This window comes from Cebidichthys violaceus, unplaced genomic scaffold (assembly GCF_023349555.1).
Source record: "Cebidichthys violaceus isolate CVI_PGR_0920_01 unplaced genomic scaffold, fCebVio1.0.p SCAF_1, whole genome shotgun sequence".
NCBI lineage: Eukaryota > Metazoa > Chordata > Actinopteri > Perciformes > Stichaeidae > Cebidichthys > Cebidichthys violaceus.
The window spans coordinates 22,870,979-22,895,103 of record NW_027176262.1 but is presented as its reverse complement, the minus strand read 5'-3'; the positions used below and the strand labels follow the sequence as shown (position 1 = coordinate 22,895,103).

Genomic DNA, 24,125 nt, shown 5'->3' with positions numbered 1-24,125 from the left:
AGAAGCAATTAGTGTCCGCTAATTGCTCTCATTCGAAGAGATGGGGCCGATTTTGCAGGACTCCATGTTGGACAGTGACAATTCAAACGTATAAATGTGGACGGCTTGGGCATGCGGTTACAAAGCCATCCAGCAAACAGTGGTACCTCTCAGACTGATAGCAGCAGAACTGATAAGACCAGACCATATCATCAAAACTTCACTCTATCATCTTTCCCGTGATAAAAAAAAAAAATGACAGTGAAGATGAATCGATGAAGAGATAAAAAGTCTTATACAGCTGGAGAAAAGACGAAAAGAGTAAAAAGAAAAGATAGATAAAAGAGTTGAGGCAAGAGGGAAAGACAACCACTTTGCACAACACCTCTCTAAGTAATACGTTTTATTTATATGGGAAATTAATGTGTCTTGGCATAGTTATATAAAGCCACGTAGGCAAGAAGAGCACAATAATATAGTCCAACTGACGTGATCCAAGTTTCCTGTGTGAAATCAAATATCCGCCCCGGCCTGAAAAGTTTATGGCAGCTTTAGCCACTCTATTCTTCATCTCGTCCATCTCGTAATCAGGTTAGTATTGACTAAACACCTATGAAAAGAAAAATACCACTCTGGGTGTTTAATGATAGCAGTCGTTTTCTTTGAGAAAACACTTAGCAGAGAGAGTACTCCTGAGAAACCGAAGCCATCTGAATGAGTGAAATGAGACCACAGAGACAGAAACCACCGAGAAAAATGAAGGAAAAAAAAAAAAAAAAACACAGCAGATTTTTGACATTATTGTGACCCTCGCATAAAACTTTTTTTTTTTTCATGTGCGTTACTATTAACCAAGCAGACATTTTATTTATCCCAGGGTGGGCCAAACCACAGCGTAGCATAAAAGAGCACATTAATGCTGAAGCACTTCTCACTGCAGGATGAAAAAAAAAAAAAGAAAAAAAAAGGTGTCTGTGTGATAGAGTGCCGCTGTGCAGTAGGGCATATGCGGACTGAAACAAGATGTAATTAACAAGAAGAATATCTTTTCCCTCCTCCAACTGTGAGCAGGGGAAGCTGTGATATCTGCTAAAACAGCGTAATCATGTCTCATTTTCTGCTGAATCCCTGATTGGGTCGAAGGCGGGGAACTACGATAAAGCTCTCGCTCTCCTAATGAGTACCAGTTGACTGCGGCAGCTAAAGTTCCTACTCTGCTGGCTTGACTTCTACGCCTGCTTCCTACTCATATAAACTCGTTAAATATGTTACGCAATCAACATAACCTGCTTACCTCTCGATGATGTCAGCGATGACACAGGCGAACATCTGGAGGCCCTCTGGAAGCTGCAGAGCCACTGGAGAGAGCAGGGGGGGGGAAAAAAAAAAGAGGGAAAAAACGGAGAGTTACATACTTGTGTTAGAGTGACGGCAACGTGTTATTTAATAAATCCTGGACAGCACAGTTATTCATATCCTCTGCTGCTGGTTCAGGGCGCTTCACTGACAGCAAATAGTGACATTTCAGGGTAATTTCCCCCTCTGCCACAGCGTTGGGTTTATTTCAGCAGGTGACGGGCGGTTGGAAATATATTCCAAACCAATAACCGCAGGTCTATCTCTTCAGCTCATGGCTCGTACGGAACCTTTGAACTCTCTCTTTTTCATGCCTGCCACTGGCTCTGGGTCACACCTTCACTCTCTCTCCTCCCCCCCCCTATTTTAATGTGGAAAAACTGATGGGGCTGCTATAAAAATTGAAATCAAGCAACCAATTAACCATTTATCCTGCTGCTCCGGTGTTAAGTGCTGAGAACAGGAAACCTCTAAATCTACTCATGTGCGACACCAACTGAGATGAACCAATGGAACAGCCTTGTTTAGGGCAGGATTTACTAAGTGGCTCAGACTCACTCTGCATGGAGAGACATGTTTTTTTTTTTTTTTTTTTTTTATCAAACAGGCAGAAGGGCCTGGAAGCATCTCAACTGCAGCTTCTCTGTAACCTGTGAAATGCGGCCCTTTCCTTTGAGCATATTCCTTTAAAGATAAATTACTCAAATGGTGACTGATGTCATGTGAGATCGCTGGATCTGCCGCTAAATACTAGGATCAGTATTGCGTGAAAGATTCTCGACTTCTAAAAAGTAGTTGCAGGTATATTGAAGGAAGGTTGCAGTGGGCAAAGAGATGTGTTTGCTGAGGAGCTCTTAATTAAAAGTGCTTTGACTGATCGGCCACTGATCGTTATCGGCCAATATTAATTCTAAATAGTTTGATTGACAGTCTCTATAAGAGCCAATCAGACCGTGCGATCAGATAACTCAAAATATGCGAGACAATTTGTCTACATGCAGCTAAACTGGCTTCACTGCCGTTGTGAGTTGTGTCTCGAAAGCCCTTTTTACACAGCCCGTTCAAAATCGGGACTGTTGCGCCGTTATTCCACCCTGCTGCTCTGTATGAAAGGTAGGGACGCGAAAGGTGGGGGGCGTTGCTGCTCCGACGCCAAGCCGGCAGTGGAGGTAGTCACGGAGGAAAGAGCCACATCTGTATAAAAGGGACAGTTGGCGTGGTGGGGGTGAATGCACACTAGACGTTGACGCTGTTGTGTTGCTAGTCAAGCCGGCATGCGGTCGAAAATTGCAACTCATGCAGCATTATGCCGGCTAGGTTTGGTTGAGTGTAAAAAAGCAAAGCTGGTGTAATGAGGGGCCATTTTAACAGCAGCACTGCAAGAGCTGCGTATAAAAAAAAGGGGCTATGAGAGAAAGTGTCTCCAAGAGAGAGTGGAATATTTTGCTCAATAAATGAATGAGACTTTCTCCGCTTTTAATTTACATACATGTAGTCAAATGGATAAATAATTGTACGGTGAACAACCACAAAAAAAACAAAGAGGTCAAATAAAGAATACAATTTTGATCTTCTAAAAACAAGATGTAATTCAGCCTCTGAGAAAGAAAATTATATATATATATATATATATATATATATATATGTGTGTGTGTAATTTGTATTTATTTTTTAAAGATTTTTAGCTTTGGCTCAATGGTGAGATGTGTAGTTATTGGGGCTGGAGTATCTGCTGGACCTTATGGATCAGCTACCTCTCCTATGGTAGTGTGTTAACCGTTGTGCAATATTATATTTGTACAAAATTCAATCATTTATTTTTGTTTCCTTAGAGGATTGTTTAACATGACTTTTCCATAACCACATTTCTATAAATAAAGAGTGTGTGAGTTTACAAATACAAAACAATATATATTGGAATTCAAAGAAGATGAAACTCTAAATGTCCTTTGGGAACTTCTTAAGCAATATGTCTTGTGTTTATTGCATCAAGGATCTTATATTAGGTGGCAGATAAAGAATTTAGCATACATGAATAGGATCATCAAATAAAATGGACGACATCTTCGTATCAGAGAGTAATAAGATATTGATATTCTTGCCGCAAAGTCACAGAACAGGAATCAGTGCATGAAGTGGATAAGAAGGAAAAGACGAGACTGACCGAGAGGAGAATAATGAGGAAAGCAAATATAGTGCAGTGACTTGGCACACTTCCTCATACTACTACTAAACACAATAACAATAATCTTAGAACTTTAACCCTTTCACAGTGTGTTTTCAGCGGGTGAAAGTGAATTGTAAGAGTTTTGGTTGCTCCACACTTCTGTGTCATCTCTGGTCGCAAAAAAAACAAACAAGATGGCGACGGCCAAAATGCCAAACTAGAGGCTTCAAAGTGGAAGTCCACACACCAAAAGGTGACGTCACGGTCTAATACAAAGTCTATGGCCTGTAGGAGGAGAACTAGCTTGACGGTTGGCTAACAGCTAATGGCGCTAATAAAGCTAACAGAGCTAACAGAGCTAACAGAACTAAACACACAGCTGAACCGACAGTTAGAGGACAGGTAGAGGAAGCTAAAACAGTCAATATGAAGTGTTACACTGTGAACGGCAGTTAAGCTGCATGGTGCCGGAGGAGACAGCTGCATAGATTAAAATGAGAGCTTATTTATTGCATGAGACGTGCGAGTGAAAAAACGCTTCCGATACACTTCTCGATGGGGGGTAATTGTGGTTTGTACTCATTCAATACAACATTAAAGCAGTGGTCGTTTTGAATACACCTGGCAGAGATCTGCATGCTACAGAGTGCACTTATCCAGTTGATTGTTTATATAAAAAAAAATCATAAAATGGTGAAATATTATTTCCCAGAAGGCTATCTAACACATTCAAAGTGTTTATGTGTTCAAGTGTTTGTTTCCAAAGATCTTGGCAACAAGGGATTCCTTTCACACATACATTTAACATCTTTTATTCTTAAAGGAGCTCCTTGTTTTCAACTAGAATGAATCTTTAGCTCATTGTTACTATAATGTGATTTTGTCTGTTTGCAAATGAGTAGAATACAAGGGTTCTGCTGTTCAGTGGTTTGCTCTTTGGAATTACATGATACAACACTGTTCGTGTATCACTGCTGTCAACATTTCTCTTTTTTGCCATCGACCCTTTGTGAAGCAGTAATTTATTTTCCATGTAGCTAGATGTGATACGATCACAAACGTGCATTCATAAGGTATCGACCAGTTCAGTATGAAGTCCCAGCTACCATGTCAGCTACACTGAGTGAGCCCCCCCCCCCCCCCCCCCCCCCCCCCCCAGAGACAAAGGCTTTGTTTCAATCAACCATGAGATTTTCTCCTAGTCAAACTCTGCCGCACCTTACTTCAATAAATCCATCAATGTCTATGTGGACACTTACAACTCCAAGACACCGAATTCAGCGCAGCGTTTTCACATGACTAGACCTGAAACAATTTCAACACTTCAGGGCCAGACGGCATTAAACAATAAAAGCCGGGACAGACAAAAGGCCAAGGAGGTTGAGGGTGGATGGCCATGAGATGGAGTGATAGATGGGGCAGTGTGAGGAGGAGGAGCGAAAGCAATTCTTACTGATGAAAGGTTAAGGGATCACAAAGCGCTCATGCAGACAGTGAGAGACAGGTCATTACCTAGAAAAGGGCAAGTTTATTAACAGAGAAAGGTTTCAGAGCACACCTCTGCCACAGCTGACAGAGGCAAAGAGCTTTCTCTCCATCTGTTGCCCCCGGCGAAAGGTGAGTTAGATGCTGGAGGTGGGACTGGCTGTTTGAATGCACGTTGGAGTTTTCACGCAACAATGATAAGCTGCTTCTACCTTTGGAAGTGCACTCATGCCCCTGCAAAACAGAGAACCTAAACCACACGGACGTGAGAGATGTCACATGTTTATTATACAGTTCAGCAACTCCAAGAAACAAGTGTGGAAGCGTTCTTATTCTTGGACACGTTACTTACTGTGCACCACTACATGTACATATATGCAGCTTTCTCAATGTGCCGTGACAAAAAGATTATTTTTGGCTCACATGAACTGTCAATCCCCCGATCATCTAATGACGCCGTTCTATGCGAACCTATTGTTTTCACACTACAGGCAAGTACAGGTTGCAAGGAAGCTTCACGTGGGATTACGTTAACGATCAAAGACAGGAGGTAAACAGTGGAAAGACCAATTTATCAGTGAACGGCAGACTGAGCGGACAAAGCCAAGGGATTACTCCGAATTTCCAAAAGGGGGGTTATGACTAGGAAGATTGGGATAGGGATATATATATATATATATATATATATATATATATATATATATATATACAGGGTTTATCCTGTAGTAGATTACATCCGTCCCTCTCGGGCCTCTGTAAATAATATTATTAAGAGTACAGTCTAGACTTGCTCTGTATAAAAAGTGCCCTGAGATAACTTCTGTTGTGATATAGACGCTGTATAAACAAACTTATTTTTGACTTGTGGGTGTGTATGCAGATGGTAATGCATCACGACTATGGAACTTCAAAATGGCCAATATTAGAAAAAGGGGACATAATGAAATATGGAATCAGTTTATTAGGAACACATAGTTCCAACTAATACAGTCTAATACACCAGTGCTGCAATAAATCATACATTCGGTGTGGGTAATAATCTTCATGTTTTTGTTGAAATTATTCAAGAAATGTGTTAATTCAACTATATGTTAATTTTGGAGTCCACAGTTTGCAGTGATATTGTGCTGTATTGAATTATGCATACCCTATTTAGTCTAACATTATTTATATATATATATATATATATATATATATATATATATATAAATATAAATAAACCAATGCATTCTGAAATGACTCAATAACCTTTTGAAATTCAACTCATGACTTTTTATCATACATTATCATTTTGGAATTGTCTATAGTCTTTACAGTTTGTGTTTGCACAAGTAAATGTGAATTAGGTGAGCATGGAAGTCACCTGCATGTAGACTCCAATTTGGACACAATACCTCCATGTTATTGTGTGTAACAATGTACCGGTAATGAGACTCCATTCAGTACCTGTAGATACTACTGACCACGGGCTGCTTTAACTCAACGCTGGCAGCCAGCGCTCCGTCTTCTGTCCCTTCTGTACAGGAACACGCTGTTCAGAGAGAGCAGCGTAAGGCCATTTTGGACTGCTCACTGGGGAGTCATCTTGTATTAAGGGATGAATGAAAACAGTAGTTCTGTTACTGGGGGACGCACAAAGAGACTACTCAGACAGGGACCATTATGTAACGGGGGGGGGGGGGAGAAAAGCAAATCACCAGCCACTTGTTTGACTGGGTTTTAGCGGGGTGAGCCATCTGTGGCTTAGCTCGATGTGTAAGCAACATTGGCATTGAGGCAATGCTCAAATCAAAATTGCATTTAGGATCCTAAATATTTTGTCATTACAATAGTATTATCATTACAGCTTTTCTCTTATTTCCCCACACCCCCACCCTCTCGGAAAGGTTACTGCAACGCGGAAACTAAAAAGGAGGAACTAAACGCTCTACACGTTGCTTGTTGTCTTGAAACATCTGAAGATAAACTGTCAACTGTGCTAATCTTTTGATTGTCTGTAGTTAAGTTGTGACAAGACCTTGGAAAACAGAACAACTCCCCGGGCATTTCACAATCCCTGCAGGGGAACACTTTCATGAATTCAAGGTCCCCCAAGACACTCAAGACCGCACCGCTTTTTTGCTTCTTCGGCTGTATCTAGACGTCTTGTCTGATTATTCTGTTTTTCCAAGTGAGCTTTAATAGTTGAGTGCAAGGCTGAACAAGTGTTGCAAGACAAAAAGGACATCATTATTTCAAACTAAAAGCAGAGGGTCAAAGATCATTACCTGGAGGAAACGCATATGATAATTTCCATTAGAGCCGACTGATGAATCAGCTGGTTCAGCACGTATCCTGGACATTGTTTTCAAACACATTTAAGCAATCCTAAGAAATAAGATCTTGGCTATTGTGTGCTTTTATACATACATACATACATACATACCCAAGGCAATATAAAGCAAACCTGCGTGTATTTTTGTAACTTTGCGGGTGTATTACTTAGAATGCAACACCAAGGGCAAATGTCATTACATGGAAACACATATGATAGTTTTGATGTAATGAACACAAACCAGGGCTGGAAAGTGCAGATCCACTTGATTTTACCAAAATGCAGTCTTTTCCAAAAAAAAAAAGGTTAGCCAGAATTAAAAAAAAAAAAAAAAACCCACTTATAACTTATTTGTGAATGGCTAACATGAAGAACCTCCATCCTGCTCGTTTGCTGGTCTGAATTCCTTTTCCGAGCATCACTCAAACAACTGCTTCTGTATTAACAAAACATTAGACTCAAGCCAGCTAGTTATTATCACCTAATTCCATTTGTGTTGTCATTATCTTAACTGAATGTGCGACGTTCATCAAGACAGCCAACAGCAGTTAAAAAGAAAAGAAATCTGAAGCACCGAGCTGCTCTTGTGAAGAGCCACAGATTCTACCCCAACAACACACAATTAGACTAAAATGAGAAAAGTAGGCAAAGCAACACAATGCTTGTGACTATTTATGAACTCTGGGGAAAAAAAAGAGGCTTGGCAGCTGAAATAAAAGGAGTCCTCTATTTCACAAAGCACAGTGTATGACACTCAAGAGGAGTTGAAAGACAAAGAAGCAGATGGACACAAAGAGGAACGGAGAGACACCGGGGTGATAGGTGAGTTATGCTCTCTGAGTTCAGAGAGAGAGAGAGAGAGAGAGAGAGAGAGAGAGAGAGGGTGAGCTCTGATAAAAAGAACAAAAAAAAAAGGTTACACAATAAAAAAAAAAAAGCAGAGCCGGCAAGCTGCGGTAAAGCACACGGGGATATTTAAAAAAAAAAAAAAAAAAAGGATTCAATCCTCTTGGTATGCCATCTGCATATTTCCACCCAAGGAGATTGAAGGACAATATATTTTGACATTTACATTAGTGAAGGACGATTCAGCAAAAATTAGCTGACGGTAAATGATTAAGTTATCATGCTGTTATCTTGTAAAGTGTAGTTTTTGACAAGACACTTGATTAAATACAGTTGTTTGAAGGTCGGAACTCGGCATCGGTTGATGCGCAAGTTTAGGTCCCAGGATTGGTATCGGGATGCACCTTTGTCTTGATGAGGATCATAGTGCATCACTCATAACTCACACCGCCTGATTAGTCCTGAGTGAGAGTGAATTTTTGTAAATATCAGACCAGCAATACCTGGTGCTGTATGCAACAGCCGTTCTAATTCATTTGCTTCTTTGTTTCCGAGCCGACTTCGTAATGTTGAAAACCAGCTCGGATAGTGCAAAAAAAAAAATAACAGGGGACTCCCCCTCAAAGCTTTTATTATCGTTAAATATTACAAAAATCGGTAGCACAAAAAATGATTTGCCTGTTGCCATAGAGCACAGGACACAGTGGTAGTCGATGTCAGTGAAGACAGTGAAGCCTCCCACTGTGCCCTCAGTTGGTCCTGAGGCTACAATCCTACTGCAGGCCTTGCTACTCAATTCAGATTTTTGCTCAGACCCGATTATTTGTGTTTGACAATTCTATTTTTTGTAACCGATATCTTGTTTCAGTTGAAATGACACCAACAAACAAAAGACATGAAGTCTGGACAGTCTTCTCAGAGAGGCAACTGAAACTGCCGCCCAGTTAGTGATAAACGGAACTGTTTGTTGTTTATGAGGCCAAGTTCTGCTTTCAGTTTGGGCCAAAAAGACATTAAAAAATGTATTTTATTTGTTTGTAGTAACGCTGCACACAAACATCTGTGTTGCGTGGATGGCGAGAAGACATCCGAGTTTGACCATCCATAAGAGAGAACACAAAAAGAAAAAAGATTTGCTTATATTTTTCTTTGTATATCGTCGGACACTTAGATGTAAGATTTGAATGGCAGAGTCGCTACATGGCGTTTTGGAAACTGGGTCTGTTTTTGATTTGTTGTAACACTGGATAAACCTGTGTGAACCTCCGCAGGTTACAGATTGGACAATAAAGTCGGCAAAAGTAGGTCGTAGCACAGATGCACCGATAGATGGCATTTTGAATGAATACTTGCACGCGTGTTTTTGCATAAGACGCTCCTTTTTAGAAATCAGTTGTGCAATTTATGCCGTGGTTAGACTTCACTCGCGAGCATTAAGACATTGCAGAACACATAAGCTTATTCTACAATTGCCCTTCCCATCTGCAATCGTGCATGTTCCCCCCAAAGTGAATCAAGTGCATTAAGAAAGAACGGAGCTCACCTCTCGTAGCTTTCGCTTGTCTCACTCGCCAAATCGTCTTGTGGATCTCAAAGTTGTAATTTGCAGGCAGGGCTTTGATCGCCTCCTGTAACTCAGGGTCTTGCAGGATTTCATCTGGAATTTGATTGGCTACCCGCCGTGGTCCTCGGACTGAGGAGAGAGTTAAATGATTGAGCTGTTAGCAGTGGCGGCGAACACAGATTCATGCATATCCATCAGACCTAACAGAGACTTCCACGCTTTCAAACATGCCAGGTGGGGGCGGGTAACACAGGTCAGGAAAGTTGTCCAAATGTGTCTCCGATCTACAGGACCAAGGCACCTTTTTAAGAGGGAGAGAGCTACGGAATAGTAGAGCGCCGCAAATGTGTCAATGTAGCATCTTAATTGTTTTCTACCAGCAACAAGATATACTGTTGTGGCAGGAATGACGAGAAGAGACGTGGAATTGGAGTTGCAACCCAGCGGGAAGTGTTTTAATGAGGCAACATACAACAAATCCAAAGTATTCGTTCTTACGGCTTACTCTTACAGTCTACATTCAGCCCCCTTATGTCACTTCCCACCATTCAAACCAGTCGGTTGAACATGGAAAGAAGTTAGATAGATTTTGCTCATGTTCTACTGGCAGCTTTTAAGCTTGATGTAGCTCAATTACAATACAATTTTATTTTTATCGCCCAATATCGCAAATTTGCCTCAGAGGGCGTTACAACCTTTACAACCACAACATCCTCTGTCCTTGGACCCTCCTGTCGGATAAGGACAAACTCCCCCCCCAGAAAAAAGGAAGAAACCTTAGGGGGAGCACCAGAGGAGGGATCCCTCTCCCAGGATGGGCGGATTACCACCGATTAGAAAAAATCTGCATTTGCCATGGATATAATAGAATGATAATAAAAGCAGTACTAGTAATGGAAATGTGACTAATAATAATAATAATAATAATAATAATAATAATAGCAGCAGCAGTGGGTGTCAGGCAGGGCCACGGCAGCAGGCACAGCCACAATGTGCACTCTCATTTGAGGACTGCACCTGTTGGTTTTCCCTTTCGTTACGTATGTTAGCTTTTCATTAAGCATTACGTATTTCTGCAATCAGAGAAAATGTCACAGATGACGACAGGAGTTGCGCTCCTCGCGGTACCGATGACACACACCGGCTTTCATTGACCCTTAAAACACACAACTCATCTGTCACACCTGACGTCGGGTGAGACGTCACAACACTGGACGCTGATTGGATGCTAACGAGTCGGCAAAAGAGTGCGTTGATGGTACTAAACACAGCAGGACAACTGAACACCATGCACACCACACGTGTGGTGGTGAGACATGTCCTTGTTTCCATTGCAGCCAGACTGCTGAGTAGTTGTGCTGAAAAACAGCTGATTGTAACGTTTCCTCATCGACGTGGAAGCCAGATATCTCTATAAAGCACTCACAGCAGTTACACGTTTCTCTTCCTACTGTATACAATATTTAAAATTCGGCTTTAATTTAAATATTTCCAATTCGGCGTTAATATTTACCTGTGGGCTTTTTTGCCGGAACAATCTGCACTTCACTCGAGGGCGCTGCCATGTTTTTTTTTTCTCCTCCCAAACATGAAACATGTGAGGAAGAGAAAGGCGGAACCAATCGAGTGCAGAGTTCAGAGGAGAGAAGTCGAGCACCGATGTAATCGATGTCGCTGAACGGGACAGGAGGACAGGACCATAGCGATAGATAGGACCGTTCAATACGGGATATTCATGTGGGTTAAAGTGCAGTATCCATTGTTCACGGTGGCAATAATACAATTTAAAAAGAAAGATTTAAAATATATATTTTACAGGTATTTAAAAAAAAAAAATACCTGGCTACATACAAATACAAAACAAGAGTAAGAAAAAAAGTAAAACATAATAGAATAAATATGAAATTAAAATAAAACACAACAACATAAAGCAGGAAAGGGAATTTACGTAGCACAATTAACTAAGTGAGGCTTGGGATACAAGTAATGAATAATTAATTAATTCCAATTAATAAAAAAAAATACATATAAATGAAATTCAATTGAAAAGTAATCAATTAAATTGTACAATGCAAACAGAGAGAGAGGGGGGGGGGCAGTTTATCTAATGCATCAGTCCATTATCTATAATATATTGATTTGGGTGGAGGCTATTTGATCGATCAGCGGCTTTCATGAAAGCTTTCTCCCCCTGCAGAGCATCCCAGATCATTTCGCCCTGGTGTTGGGTCTACGGGTACATACAGTGTTGTTACATGCAGATTTGGTCCTGTTGTGTCACATCATATTTACTATGAAGACCTCGGGTGTCAGGGAGCCGTGTGTGTCTTGCCGGGGCAGACAGGGACAGAGACAGTGAGAGGGATGGAGCAGGATGCTGCCCGGTGGAGGTGCTGAGGCGGTACAACACACTTTCTCCCTCCTTGAGCGCAGCAACGAGCTCTGATCCAGAAGGTGGAAAGCAGAGAGATCTACTCAGACAAGATCACAGAAATGTAACAATCGGGAGGCGAGCTGGAGAAAAAGAGGGGATTTTAAGGAAACCGAAGGCATCAAAGTCTACACTATTAAGGAGGATTTGAGGAGTCTGCGTTTATAATCCGACATCAGAGGCGGAATGTGAATCCAAATAACTTATGTTAATTAGAGATTTTAACGAATATGGTGCGATTTGAAAGACTCTGAAGCACCGAGAGAAGAATTTGAGATCGGCCACTTGAGTTAAAATATCTGTGGTGTTTTTTGGTTTTTTTTGAGGGAGGAGGGAGGGGGGGGGGGGGCTGCTTGTGTTCACCGTCGACTTGCCCCCACTGAACTGATTTGCAGCCTCTACGGTCATTTGCGTCTAAAAAAAAAAAAAGGAGTTGGCTATCAGAGGTTGTATCGGACTACTGTGCGTTTATGCTCATCACACACACACACACACACACACACACACACACACCGGAGTTACCGTTATTTCGGAACGTGGGGATGATTTCAGTGCGTCCGTTTCGCGATGATTGTCGCCTAATTTCTCAGGTCCGACTGCGGTCTGCCAGACTTTGTGGAAACGGAGATTATTGTCTGTTGTCAATGTTTATCAAATCCACGGCAGTCTGCGGTGCAACTCAATACGGCGGATCGCAAGCAAATCGTGAGGAGTGACAACTGACATTTACACGACGAGCCACGGAAGCTCCGGATCAACTTCAAAACTGAAGCGCACAAGTTTTAAGTCTGGAATATAAGAATAGATGATTCTCAGAGGACAGAAGACGAAATACACCTAGGCCTACAAAATGTTCAAAAGGGGTGAGTAACACTCAACTTTTCTCAGTATAGCCTATTTAGCCTATACGGCGAATTGCGCGTTCTCGTAAGGTGTGTACACGTAATGCTGGTAGGCTACTTTCTACGGTTATGAAACAGATGTTTAAATATGACACATCCATAATGCACCACGTTGCCCCGCTGATGCGTTATTACAGGCGATGCGCCATTTCCAGCGCGTCTTTAATTTGCAGAACAAGATTTATGGGAATTAACATTTTCGTAAGGAAGCATGGAGACGACTGTGTGCTATTAATACAGCTGATGCCGCACTGCAGTTTATGAGTTGTACCCGGGTCACAAGGCTATCTCTCCCAGCATTGCGCTCTGCCGAAGCATTATTATTTGCAGTGTGTCAGTACATCTAGATGTGATAGATCAAACCTCAGCTCACAGGGTTATTCTCCCCAGGCTACACACTATATGAACACTCGAGACCTTTGGCACCTCATATAAAAGGGGAGAGCTCCTCAAACTTTTAATATCACGATCCCCCCCAGATAGACACACGTTACACAAAAGACTCTCACTTGATGATCTCTTGTCCCAAGGAACAGCCTCTTTCTTCCTCGGCTTTAATTGGCCATGCAGCTGCATAACGGTCTGCACTGGATGTCTGACAACAGTATGGAGAGTACAAACTCTAATCTCTAATGAGAATAGATTACAGTAATACACGCTCCCATTGTGCTATTATCTTGGGAGTGAAATAATAGGGAGAAACTGTTCTTCATTTTGCTGGAGCCCTCGGAGCGCCCATAGGGACCCCTGGAGGTCTCTAGACCCCACTTTAGGAACCACTGCATTAGACCAAGTCTTGTGTATCACTTTGTCACGAGTGAGAACAAGCCTGCTCCTTTGTTTTGTTATTTTTTTTTGCAGTTCATATGAAGCAAAAGTAGCTTATTAAGAGCCACTCATAAATTAAAACCATGTACACACACATACACTGAGACGTGCTTGGTTAGGGTCATCATATCAACAATTGCTGCTTGTGTTTATGTTTGTTTTTATCTAGTCTGTCTTGTGAAAAACCATCTGTTTAGAGTGTGTGTAGTGTGTGTGGGTTGTGTGTGTGTGTGTGTGTGTGTGTGTGTGTGTGTGTGTGTGTGTGTTTCTGCTGGGTGCCTCAGGGGCAGAGAAAAACAACATGTTTTTCTTGCTGCCATCAGATCGATTATTGCTGTTCCAACAGTCAAGATGAGACACACCATGGTGATGAGTGCTTATAGCTATAACGGCTTTTAGAGAAGGCCTGTATTGTCTAAACTGACTGCCTCTCATAACGGATCTATTTATCATTTATGAGAAGTGTTTGGTCTGGATTTTTTTTTTTTTAGGGTGAGTCACGGCTCGCGTTCCAGAAGAGGCTCTTTACCGTTTAATGTATGAGCAAACATGTCTGTCTCTGTTTTGTGTCAAACTAATGGACATGCTGGTAAATGCTACCACTGTTGATAATGCATCGTTATTATCAACAGATCCTCAAGGAGATGATTTCCCACAGCACGCATTCATTTTCCATTTATGTTGGGGGTCAAACAGAGAGGTGATTGGCATTTGGGGATTTTGTACTCATAAACATGCTCCGTCCCTGCTCCGTCCAAGGTGTTTGCATGTGGATCAACCGTCTTACCAGTGCTGAACAGAAAATCACTTAATTCAAGACAAACGACTTCAAAGTACAGACTTCACCAGTCTGCCAAAAGTGCTCAGTATGCCAGCATGTCTGAGTCCACAATAGTGAGGCAGAGATGCGTCAGCGTTGGCAGGAACAGCGCAGAGGTTCTCTGGTGAATTTCAATTTTTTTTTGCACCTAAAATAACACATTCTAGGGAGCCCGGCTGATGCACCGGCCACAGCGTTTACTGTCACAGGTCCACCATTCACAAACACATAGGAAGAAAGTGTCTTAGTTGACACGCACTGGCAGCACCTCCCAAATTGACTTCACATCATGGCCTGCTGTGCATAATTACCACGTCAATGGAGTGGACGCGTAGATTTCACAGCGGCCTTTGGGTTCACACTTTGTCTGACAGCCGCCGGCCGCTGATCTCTTCATCTGCGGGCCGTGAGTTTGCACAGGTTGATCAATGCCGCGACAAGGTGCGATCATGTCCATGCCATCCACAAATATGTCTAGACGTGTGCATTAGTTGCGGCGTGTGTTCAACTGCAGGTGAGACAACACGGCCCTCATATCGTTGTTTGAACAGTCAGAATGGTGTTTGTGATTCCGATTGTGTGTCTTCTCTGTGGCTTATAGGACAACGACATGTGCGACTGAGTGTGTCTCTGGGCACATTTACGTAGCCATGCGAGCATACACGCCACTCCATCTCTGCATTGGCTTTTTTTTTTTTTTTTTTTCTGTCTATCTGACTGTCTCGCTTTCACAATCTCTCTTTTCCTGAAAACCAGTCAGCCATGGAGTGGGCACAAGGGATGATCTGTCAGAACAGCTCTAAGATGGAACGGACGAGATGTCCGCTGAATATACCGTGCTATGAAGTGCAGTAATTCCTGCTACATGATATTCAGGATTATTGGAGGAGGCTCAGCTGGGGCGCTCTTTTTTTTTTTTTTTTTTTTTTTGTTGCTTTGTGCCTCCTTTTGGATTGTACAGTGTTAGACCGGGATGCTTCTCGCGTCCTTGCCGAAAAAGAAACACTTGCGTTGATGTGCAACTCCCTTAAAAAAGCTCAAAGACGAACATATGTACACCTGCTTGTATTTCTATCACCATGACGATGCTCTGCAACAAACGCATTGCTGAGCTGATATATTCTCTCGCTCCTATGGGCAGCCACTGTCTGCTATTCATTTCAGAACAGCATGGAAATCAATTTGCAGAGACCGGAAACTTGCCTGAGAATGTCACACGCAACATCAATTTGCCCTTGTTTTTTTTTTTTTTTTTTAATCCTCTACATCATTGTTGCATGACTATTCAAAGCCGAAACAATTAAAAAAAAAAAACCTTTTCTTTGGTGCTTTCAAGTACAAGTCAAAGTGCACACTACAGAGCATTTCAGAGCATCACTCCACTTAAATTCACCACACAGAGACCATGTAAGTACAACATGTAAGCAACTAAATCTACACTGTGAAGGATTACTTGTCTCAAGTAAGTTTGGAGTCTCTACAAGTAGATCTTCAAACTGTACTTGCGTGAACTGAAAGTGACGGCTATACGCCATGCTCTGTATAACTGCTATGCAATGTAATACACTCATAATGTGTACTTAACAGGCTACACCATGCAAAACCAGCACTATAACCTCAACCCTTACACCTGAACTTTAAGCTAATCCACCATTAACCATACATCTAAATTCTTAACCTTAAAGTAGACTCACCAAAGCAGAAGGGTGTGTGTTGTGACACACACACACACACACACACACACACACACACACACACACACACACACACGCACACACGCGCACACACACGCACACACACACACACAATAATAGTAAGGTTTGTTTTTTGGAAGCGTCAGACTTGCAAGATAAGACTAATTGGGAAATGCATTTGCATTGACTTCATTTAACGTGATGAGCATTTTTTTAATGGAATTTAGCTCAGAGAGAACAAAGGCGGGTTGTAAGAACACCACAGATCAGGCAGGCTTTATGTTTGTGCAAGCTGGCAAACACATCAGCAATGGTAACACTAATTACTTGAAATTTTGAACATTCTGTCATCTAAAACTAAACAAAAAAAAAAAAGCACCACATTCGGGTCCTTAATCTTCCATCTCCAGTGACAGACAATATGCAGAGATAATTACTTGTAGCGATTATGAAATCTTGTAGCATTTAATAATCATACAGTGTAAATCAACCGCAATTAAGAGCACTGATGTTAAAGTAGCGTTTTGCTTATGTTGTTTCCAGTGCTAGCAGACAGGGTTGCGGGGGGGGGGGGGGGGGGAATTTGCCATTAATGAGTTCCGCACAATGAACGCAACACGAGGGACACACCTGTGGCCTCTGCTCTTCAGCTGCCCGGCTCCGCTCGCTTGTGCGGGCCGGCGGCTCACGGTGGCGTCGGAGTGGCTCTTCTGCTGACACACAACTCCAATTCTGCTCTCCACAATATCCAATAACCGCACACATCAAGGGGCTGCTCTCTTCTGTCAGGGAGATGTTTATTAAACCAAAGAATAATATGACTCATAGACCACAAGTGCTTCGCTGATGATTGTGAAGCAAAATGTTGAAGGCATAAAATCAAATGGTCTATCTTTGTTGCTAAACAAACAGAGGCTTTTCTTAATGAGGAGACACAGGCAGCGCCCTTAAGCCAACCTCATGCGAGTGATTTGAAATGACGACATCGCACAAGAGCAATACATTCCCATCTGTCTCTGTATGTTGCAGACTTTGAGCCGTCGTCAGGGTCCAGAGAGAGAGATCTATTTAAAGAACATAGATTCCCCACTCATATAATCATCTTCCTAATCCTCTCGCAGTGTCAGCCTTCTGCTATCCCTCCATGTCAACTCTGCATTGTTGTACTTTTCAGCCGGGCTTGTGTTTCCTGTGCGTCTGAGAGGCAGTGTGGTCCGATGACTGAGGGTTTTCGAGGAGAAGAGGTTGGAAGAGAAGTGAAGAGGATAATGTAGAGAGGAGCAAAAATATAAACCTCAACCTGATCCCCTGAAATCTATCTAAGCCGCCTGAAAAATAGGAAAAAGCAAATCTGAAAGGGAGACAACATTTCTACTCCTGTCTGACACACGTTTAAAAAAAAACGAAAAATACCTTCTTCTGTTTAAAATGCTGGAATCGACTAATCAAGACATCGAGTAGATAAAGGAAAGTGAGATGAGCTGACCAAAAACATTAACAAATTGACCCATTGTGAAGTCTGTAGATCCATCCCAGAAAACACAGCCTCAAGGGGAATTGACGAAGGAACATTACCAATTATTGGGAAAGCTGAGTCACATTCATTATACAGCCACACAATGCACTGGCTCTGTCAGTGCATTCCGAACATCTTATTTAGCCAAAGGAGATTGTTCCAATCCAAAAGCTATTTATTTAGTGGCCAATACTCAGGAGTGTTTCCATGGAAGCCTCTGGCACAGTTTCACCACGTGACACCTAACAGAAGATGACAAATAATTAACAAGTGTGTGTTTGTGTGGAGAAGACAGCGCTCACTGGTGTGCATGTCACTTTTGTGATATTTTTTTTTTTTTCGCCATGAACTGTTGTTGTTTTGGTCTTTTTCTGGGAGCCATTTTCACACTTCCCTGTCAACCATTTCACACTGAATTACAGCATGAGGGCTCTGAGTTCAGAAGTGGATGCAGTGCTCTTTTGCAGCTGAGGACTTTCTTATTTATGCAGTCTGAAGAGACATCTGAGTGATTATATCACTAGGACATTCAAACTTGGAGGGGACTCAAAAATTTTTGCGAATGCAAAGGAAAAATCTGCCCATCTCCGTTTGCCCTTTAAAAAAATAAATAAATAAAAATCACCTGATTCTTGTGCAAACGCCATCTCCTCGGCCTTTGTTGTGGAAATGAGATGCAAGGATGGTCATTAGCGAATGATAATGAGGTGAAAGAGACAAACATCCTAAGCCCTGTTGGTTTTTCTAATATTAATAATTAATTTCTGATTAAGTGGCTAATTGGAGTTTAAAGGTCAATGTCAATACGAATGCCATGGATCTTAGGAGACATGGGGGAGGGGCAGAGGGAGACAGTCCAGGAGACTGTTGACAGTAATCCCAGGTGCTCTCCTGTTACTTTGACAGCTCCCCCCCCCCCCTTACCCGAGCCATCCTCCCCAGGCGACATTGCCTTTGTGTGCTGAGGACAGCAATTCAGCTACACCAGCACCTGGGCATCTGCCCTTTTGGCATTGAGAGTTAGCGAGTCCTCAAGATGGAGTGGCATATCATCGCGAGACAGAGCAGAGGTTAAGAAAAGGGGAGAAGGGAGCGTCTGTCATGTGCATTTCTGTTCCTTATTAACAAGCAAAGAAAGGGACATATTTGTAGTTTGGTTTGTACGTGCAGCTCAAAAGCACGTGTGACATTAAGTCTGAACTGATCTGACTCCTGGCATTGATTCATCTCGTTTATTATACCTCCGATTAATCTCACACTCCATCCAAGTCACAGTCGGAACTCATTTATTTCAAGTTGTTTGACGTGAAAAAAAAACCAATGGCTAATTCAGTCTGTGGAGTGCGCATGTTTAAAGAATGCCTCCAAATGAAGGTTTCTGCTCCCCAGTGGGGGATGCGATGAAGAAAAAGGAGCAACAATCGTCTTTCCAATGCCACTTTTCCAAGGCTCCTGTCTTTGGCTCTGTCGCTCCACCCGCCTCCTGATCCACAGCTCCGTGGGAGCCGGCCTCCTCGTCCATTGGCTTTAATGAGACAGGCTAGTGTCACAGTCACATCTGAGCTTAGTGCTCGTAATATCTGCCGTGTCTGTGTTCTGTGCAAATGTTATCTGTGCTCATACGTCTGTCGCGGCTCAGGCTGACTTTTTAGGAACGGTGAGGGCTCAGGTAATTGCTGCAGCCTGCTAGAATTAATTTGGTCCTGCGATGTTAATGCACGTCGTGGCCTGTGATACTGCAACCGCAGAACCACTTAAAAAGTCAGCCCCACTCTAACCTACTGCACGGTGATTGGGCCTAATTGTGGCGTGCCATTGCAATCTTGTTGGGGTCTACTAAAACAGAGTGAGCTTGGACTTTTCCTTACATTCATCTAACGTTTAGAAAAACTGCTGTATGTACAAGTATTCCTTGAAAGCAGCATGGTGTAATTGTACTAAACATTTCTAGAGTGAATCGATGAGGTACAGGCTGGCTCCAGATGTTGTCTTATATAACGGCTAGAGGAGGACAAGAGGATTTACTCTGGAATCGAAAAGATAGGATGGATGAGAGTTACTTAAGAGTCAGGAGTGAGAGGCAGATGGAGTTGTAGTAATTACAGAATATAGGCCAAGGTCTTTTCCACAATCACACTTCTTTTCATATGCAAATCCCTCACAATTGTCTTACAGTCTTAAATTCAGTCATTTACAGAAGCGGAACCATATTTTGACCTTATTAAGGCTTGTACAAAGGGGATAAACCACCATGTATTGGAATCACCAGTTTCAATTTACCCTCTAATTTTTTTTTTTTCTTCTTCAAAATGTCATTTTTAAATGCTATTTCTGCTGTTTCACTGCTGTGAATGAGAGTGAAGTCCTTGACATGTGTCTGATTCCCCTCTTTAACAAGCGTTGCTCTTCAGCATTGGCCCTCACTCATGAAACCCATTGAAGCCATGAAGACCTTGCATCATAAACACAGGGCATCAAACACACAATGGAGGTGCAAGGTGCGGTTTTGTGTGCCAGAGATAAGCTAATTATTCCGGCACTTGGTAAAGAGTACAGAGGACATGCTGGACTCGGAACGACACGCCGAGGTGGATTGTGACACACAGTGCGTGTGTTAGGAATGTCTAATGTATGTTGCCGTCGCGCCGCATCGCATCCTTGGCCTCCGTAGCTGACGTCGCGGTGACATTTACTTTCATTGTGTCATGTGGCGTGGCTGGGGACAGCCCGGTTCATGACGGAGACGTAGAGGCAGCAGTGAGAAGTAGTGAAGCCTGTAGCTGGTCGTTTTACATTCCAATCACCTTGATCCTGCAGGGTTTCAGTTGTGCATCCTAATGAAGCGCTTTCCTTTTTGCACATTGCTCAGGTGCATTTCTGTTGAAGGCGAAACTGCTCGCAAAGCAAACCGCTCTCAGAGCGTTTTGTCATCTTGTTCTTGGCTGTCATTTTGGAACAACAAAAGGGACAGATGTCACAACAGTGTGGTCTAAAGGCGGAGTAAGTCCAGTTTGTATGAAAACACCATCGGATATACTTCCCTTTTGGCAGTGCAGGGGTAGTTTTTTTGTTGTTGTTGGGATTTTAATGGCGAGCAAAAGGGGAAAGCTCAGAGCTGTTTTTATTCCGAAGAGAGGTTTCCACCCATCTGCTGTGGCTGGCAAGAGACCTTGAAGAGAAAGCTGAATCCTGCCTCGCCTGCAATAAAAAAAAAAGAAAAAAAAAAGAAGAGAAGTCAGGCTAATAGATAGTCACTACCATGTATGCTGTGTCTCCTAGCTGCTGCTCCCATTCAAGGCCTAAATCACACACTGCTCAATTCCCATGGGAGGCCGGGGAACACAGATGCCACAGTCTGACAGTGAACACAGCCACGGCTCTGCCCCAACACCCCAGTATAAGATCACTGTCTGAGGCATGTGTGCAACCCTGACAGCTCCAACTCTTACAACAAAAAAAAAACGACAAGTCTTTTTATTCCCCAGACGGCCCGGGAACAGTCAACAGTTTGCCCTCGGCAATCACGCTAATATGTCCCCTGCCCCAAATGCAGAGACCTGCACTGACGTTCAAATGTTGTTTGGAAACGGAACGTAATCTAGAGGGTAAATATAGATGTCATCCACTGCCAGCTCTCCAGCAAAACAATAAACAGAATATGCTGGCGGAATGGAGTTGTTATATCCCTGAGCTGGGGTTACGTAAGATTTATGAACTGCCATGGTGGTAACAATTCTAGGTAGAGCGGGATTGATAGCGTTTGGTGCTAAAACTCGTGTGGCTGGGACATTAACTTGGCAGATTTGTCCCTGTCTTCACAAGCACAGCCTTGTCAATTATTTAAAAGAGCAAAACAACAGCCCAGAAAAAAAAAAGACAGCACACGGCGTGTGGAGCTCATTTACACATCTCTATTCCCAGGAGTGCGCTCGTGCGTTTAGGCCATAATAAAAGCTGGTCTTTCATCCCAATGCGTCTGCGTGCTAATTTGCGCCGTTGCCAACGTGAGCTCCCTCATCCCTCAAAGACGAGGGCATCAAGGGAAAACAAAGAGGCGCTGAGGATAAGGTAACACAATTCTTTTTTTAAATTTTCTGTATTAAAGTCTTGTTTAGTTGCTCACTTCATAGGAGCAGAGAGGGGGCTGAAGACTTTATTATTGTAACAGGGAGAAACAGGGCCAAAGAGAGAGGGAGAGAGCGCAAGGACAAGAAGCGCTCTAATGGAAGAAGCAGGTTTTTTTTGTGTCGCGACTGCTCTCTCCACTGATGGATGGTGAGGTTAACAGTCGGTGTGGGTTAGGCAGCTGAGTGCACAGCATCCACTGGATCCACTATTCAGTCAGAGCCCTCCTGTAGCTGCTGATCAGTCAGTCAACCAATCTGGATCCAACTTTTAACCTAGCTTCCCTAGATTGTGATGACAAACATGAACCACGTTGTCCCAGTAGTATGTTTTGATTACGTTTTATGTGGCTGTGTTTAGCAAGCAGCGTTGTTTGCTCTGCTTACGTCCCTTTACATATTTGTTTCGCTCTCTCTGGGGAATGTGAGACATTCTGCTCGAGAAACCACAAAGCATGCCAAAGAGGTGTAAGGTAGATGTCTGCATGCATGCCAGTGGTTTTAAACTAGCCTTTTTTTTTTTACGAAACACAGATTGTGTCGCAGAGGGCCTGTGACCCACTGGTCAAAGGGAAGTTAATAGATTCAATTACACTATCAACACTGAAAAAATAGCAAGTACAAAGAGTTGTTGAAACGGGGGAGTTGGTAAGGAGAGAGTGAAACAGGAGGAGGGTGGAAGGGAAGGGAGGGAAAAGGAGATAAAGTGGGCTGTAAGGATGTCTGAGGTAATATATGTGTGTGTCTGAGATGGTGTCATTGACATGAAAATCCCTCTGACCTCTAAGACTCATTTCCATGGACCTGTGCCGATGAGGCTATTCTCCTTTCTCAAGGAACAAGCAGACGTGTCTTTTGTATGTTGAACCAGGACATGACATAGGACACACACTCTCTCACACACACACACACACACACTAAAACATGCAAACATGCTTGTTAACCGTGACACAAAGGTAAAGGTGTTAAGCTCGGTCTCACTTGACAACATGGTGAGACAGAGAATTGATGGAAACAGAAAGATATGTAAGGTGATGCTTGAAGCACTTGTGTTGCAGCAAAGATTGCTTGAAAGGTACGATGTTTATAGTAGAAATATCACTTTCCTGGTGGATGAGTTCCTCCTGAATTTCCTGGATTCCTCCAGGAAACAAAAAAGAAAAGAAAAAGATTGAATAAAAGAGACAAAAAATAAGCTGGTTGGAAATAAAGAAAAACTTAAATGATCGGTTAACCTGGAGGATCTGAGAAGAAAGCCTATCAGTGCAGCCTCCCCTTCCTTAGATTCCAAAGAGCTGTGTTTGTTTCACACCTTGTTTCTGATTAAAACATCATCCTTGACCCCAAGTCTCCACGCAGTACAAGCTACATGATGTGGCAGCGAGAAGAAGGCTCGCCCACAGCCCAATCTGTCAGGGGCCCCTCACAGCAGGCCCCCGCCACACACACACACACACACACACACACACACACACACACACACTGCACTGAGTTTGCAACTGTCTGATGGAATGCATACATTTAGTCAGTTTTTCATCTCTGCACGGTGTGTGTGCCTCGGCTTATGAAACCATGCGATGATGGCACTATTATCCTGCTGATCGGAATAGCTCTTGGCGCTGTGTGGGAGCAGCTGGGGCGATCTGGCTGTAGGTGTACACACACACACACACACACACACACACACACACACACACACAGACACACACCTAAACATGCACACACACACACTCTGTCTCTCCCTCTCTTCTGGAGAGGCAAACCATTGTTGTTACATCAGTATATGTATGAGCCCTCTTCAGCTCTCTGCCTCCCACCTAGCAGGTGCACGCACTTCTATAGAACTAGAAGGCTTCAGCTTTCTCTCTCCATACACTACTCATCTACTCACCGTGGCCTGTGCAGTCCTCCTGAAGAATGTGATATTACGATTACGTACGTGTGAAACAAAAACAGTTTGTACTACAAAGTTCCGTTTTGTCTCTGCAGACATCAGACTGTTGTGTTCAGCACTGAGTTTTAAGTGTAAAACTTTCTTCTTGTTCGTGCGATGACTCGCAATGCTGCGGTTGAGCCGACAGCCGCGCTTTAAAAAGGTG

General features: G+C 42.8%; 2 protein-coding genes across 2 annotated transcripts in view; one reads left to right on the top strand and one right to left on the bottom strand.

Moving 5' to 3' along the window:
• dph1 (diphthamide biosynthesis 1) overlaps positions 1-11,300 on the bottom strand; it is a 54,340-nt gene extending 43,040 nt beyond the window's left edge. The window contains exons 1-3 of the mRNA XM_068715733.1: positions 11,225-11,300; positions 9,691-9,840; positions 1,274-1,337 (exon numbers count right to left, since the gene is read on the bottom strand). Of these exons, the coding sequence (XP_068571834.1) occupies positions 1,274-1,337; positions 9,691-9,840; positions 11,225-11,276 (266 nt within the window). The 5' untranslated portion in view covers positions 11,277-11,300. The remainder of the gene's footprint in view (positions 1-1,273; positions 1,338-9,690; positions 9,841-11,224) is intronic.
• Positions 11,301-12,125: 825 nt separating this feature from the next.
• The window catches only part of rtn4rl1b (reticulon 4 receptor-like 1b), a 130,097-nt gene continuing 118,097 nt past the window's right edge, over positions 12,126-24,125 (top strand). The window contains exon 1 of the mRNA XM_068715720.1: positions 12,126-13,005. Within this exon, the coding sequence (XP_068571821.1) occupies positions 12,993-13,005 (13 nt within the window). The 5' untranslated portion in view covers positions 12,126-12,992. The remainder of the gene's footprint in view (positions 13,006-24,125) is intronic.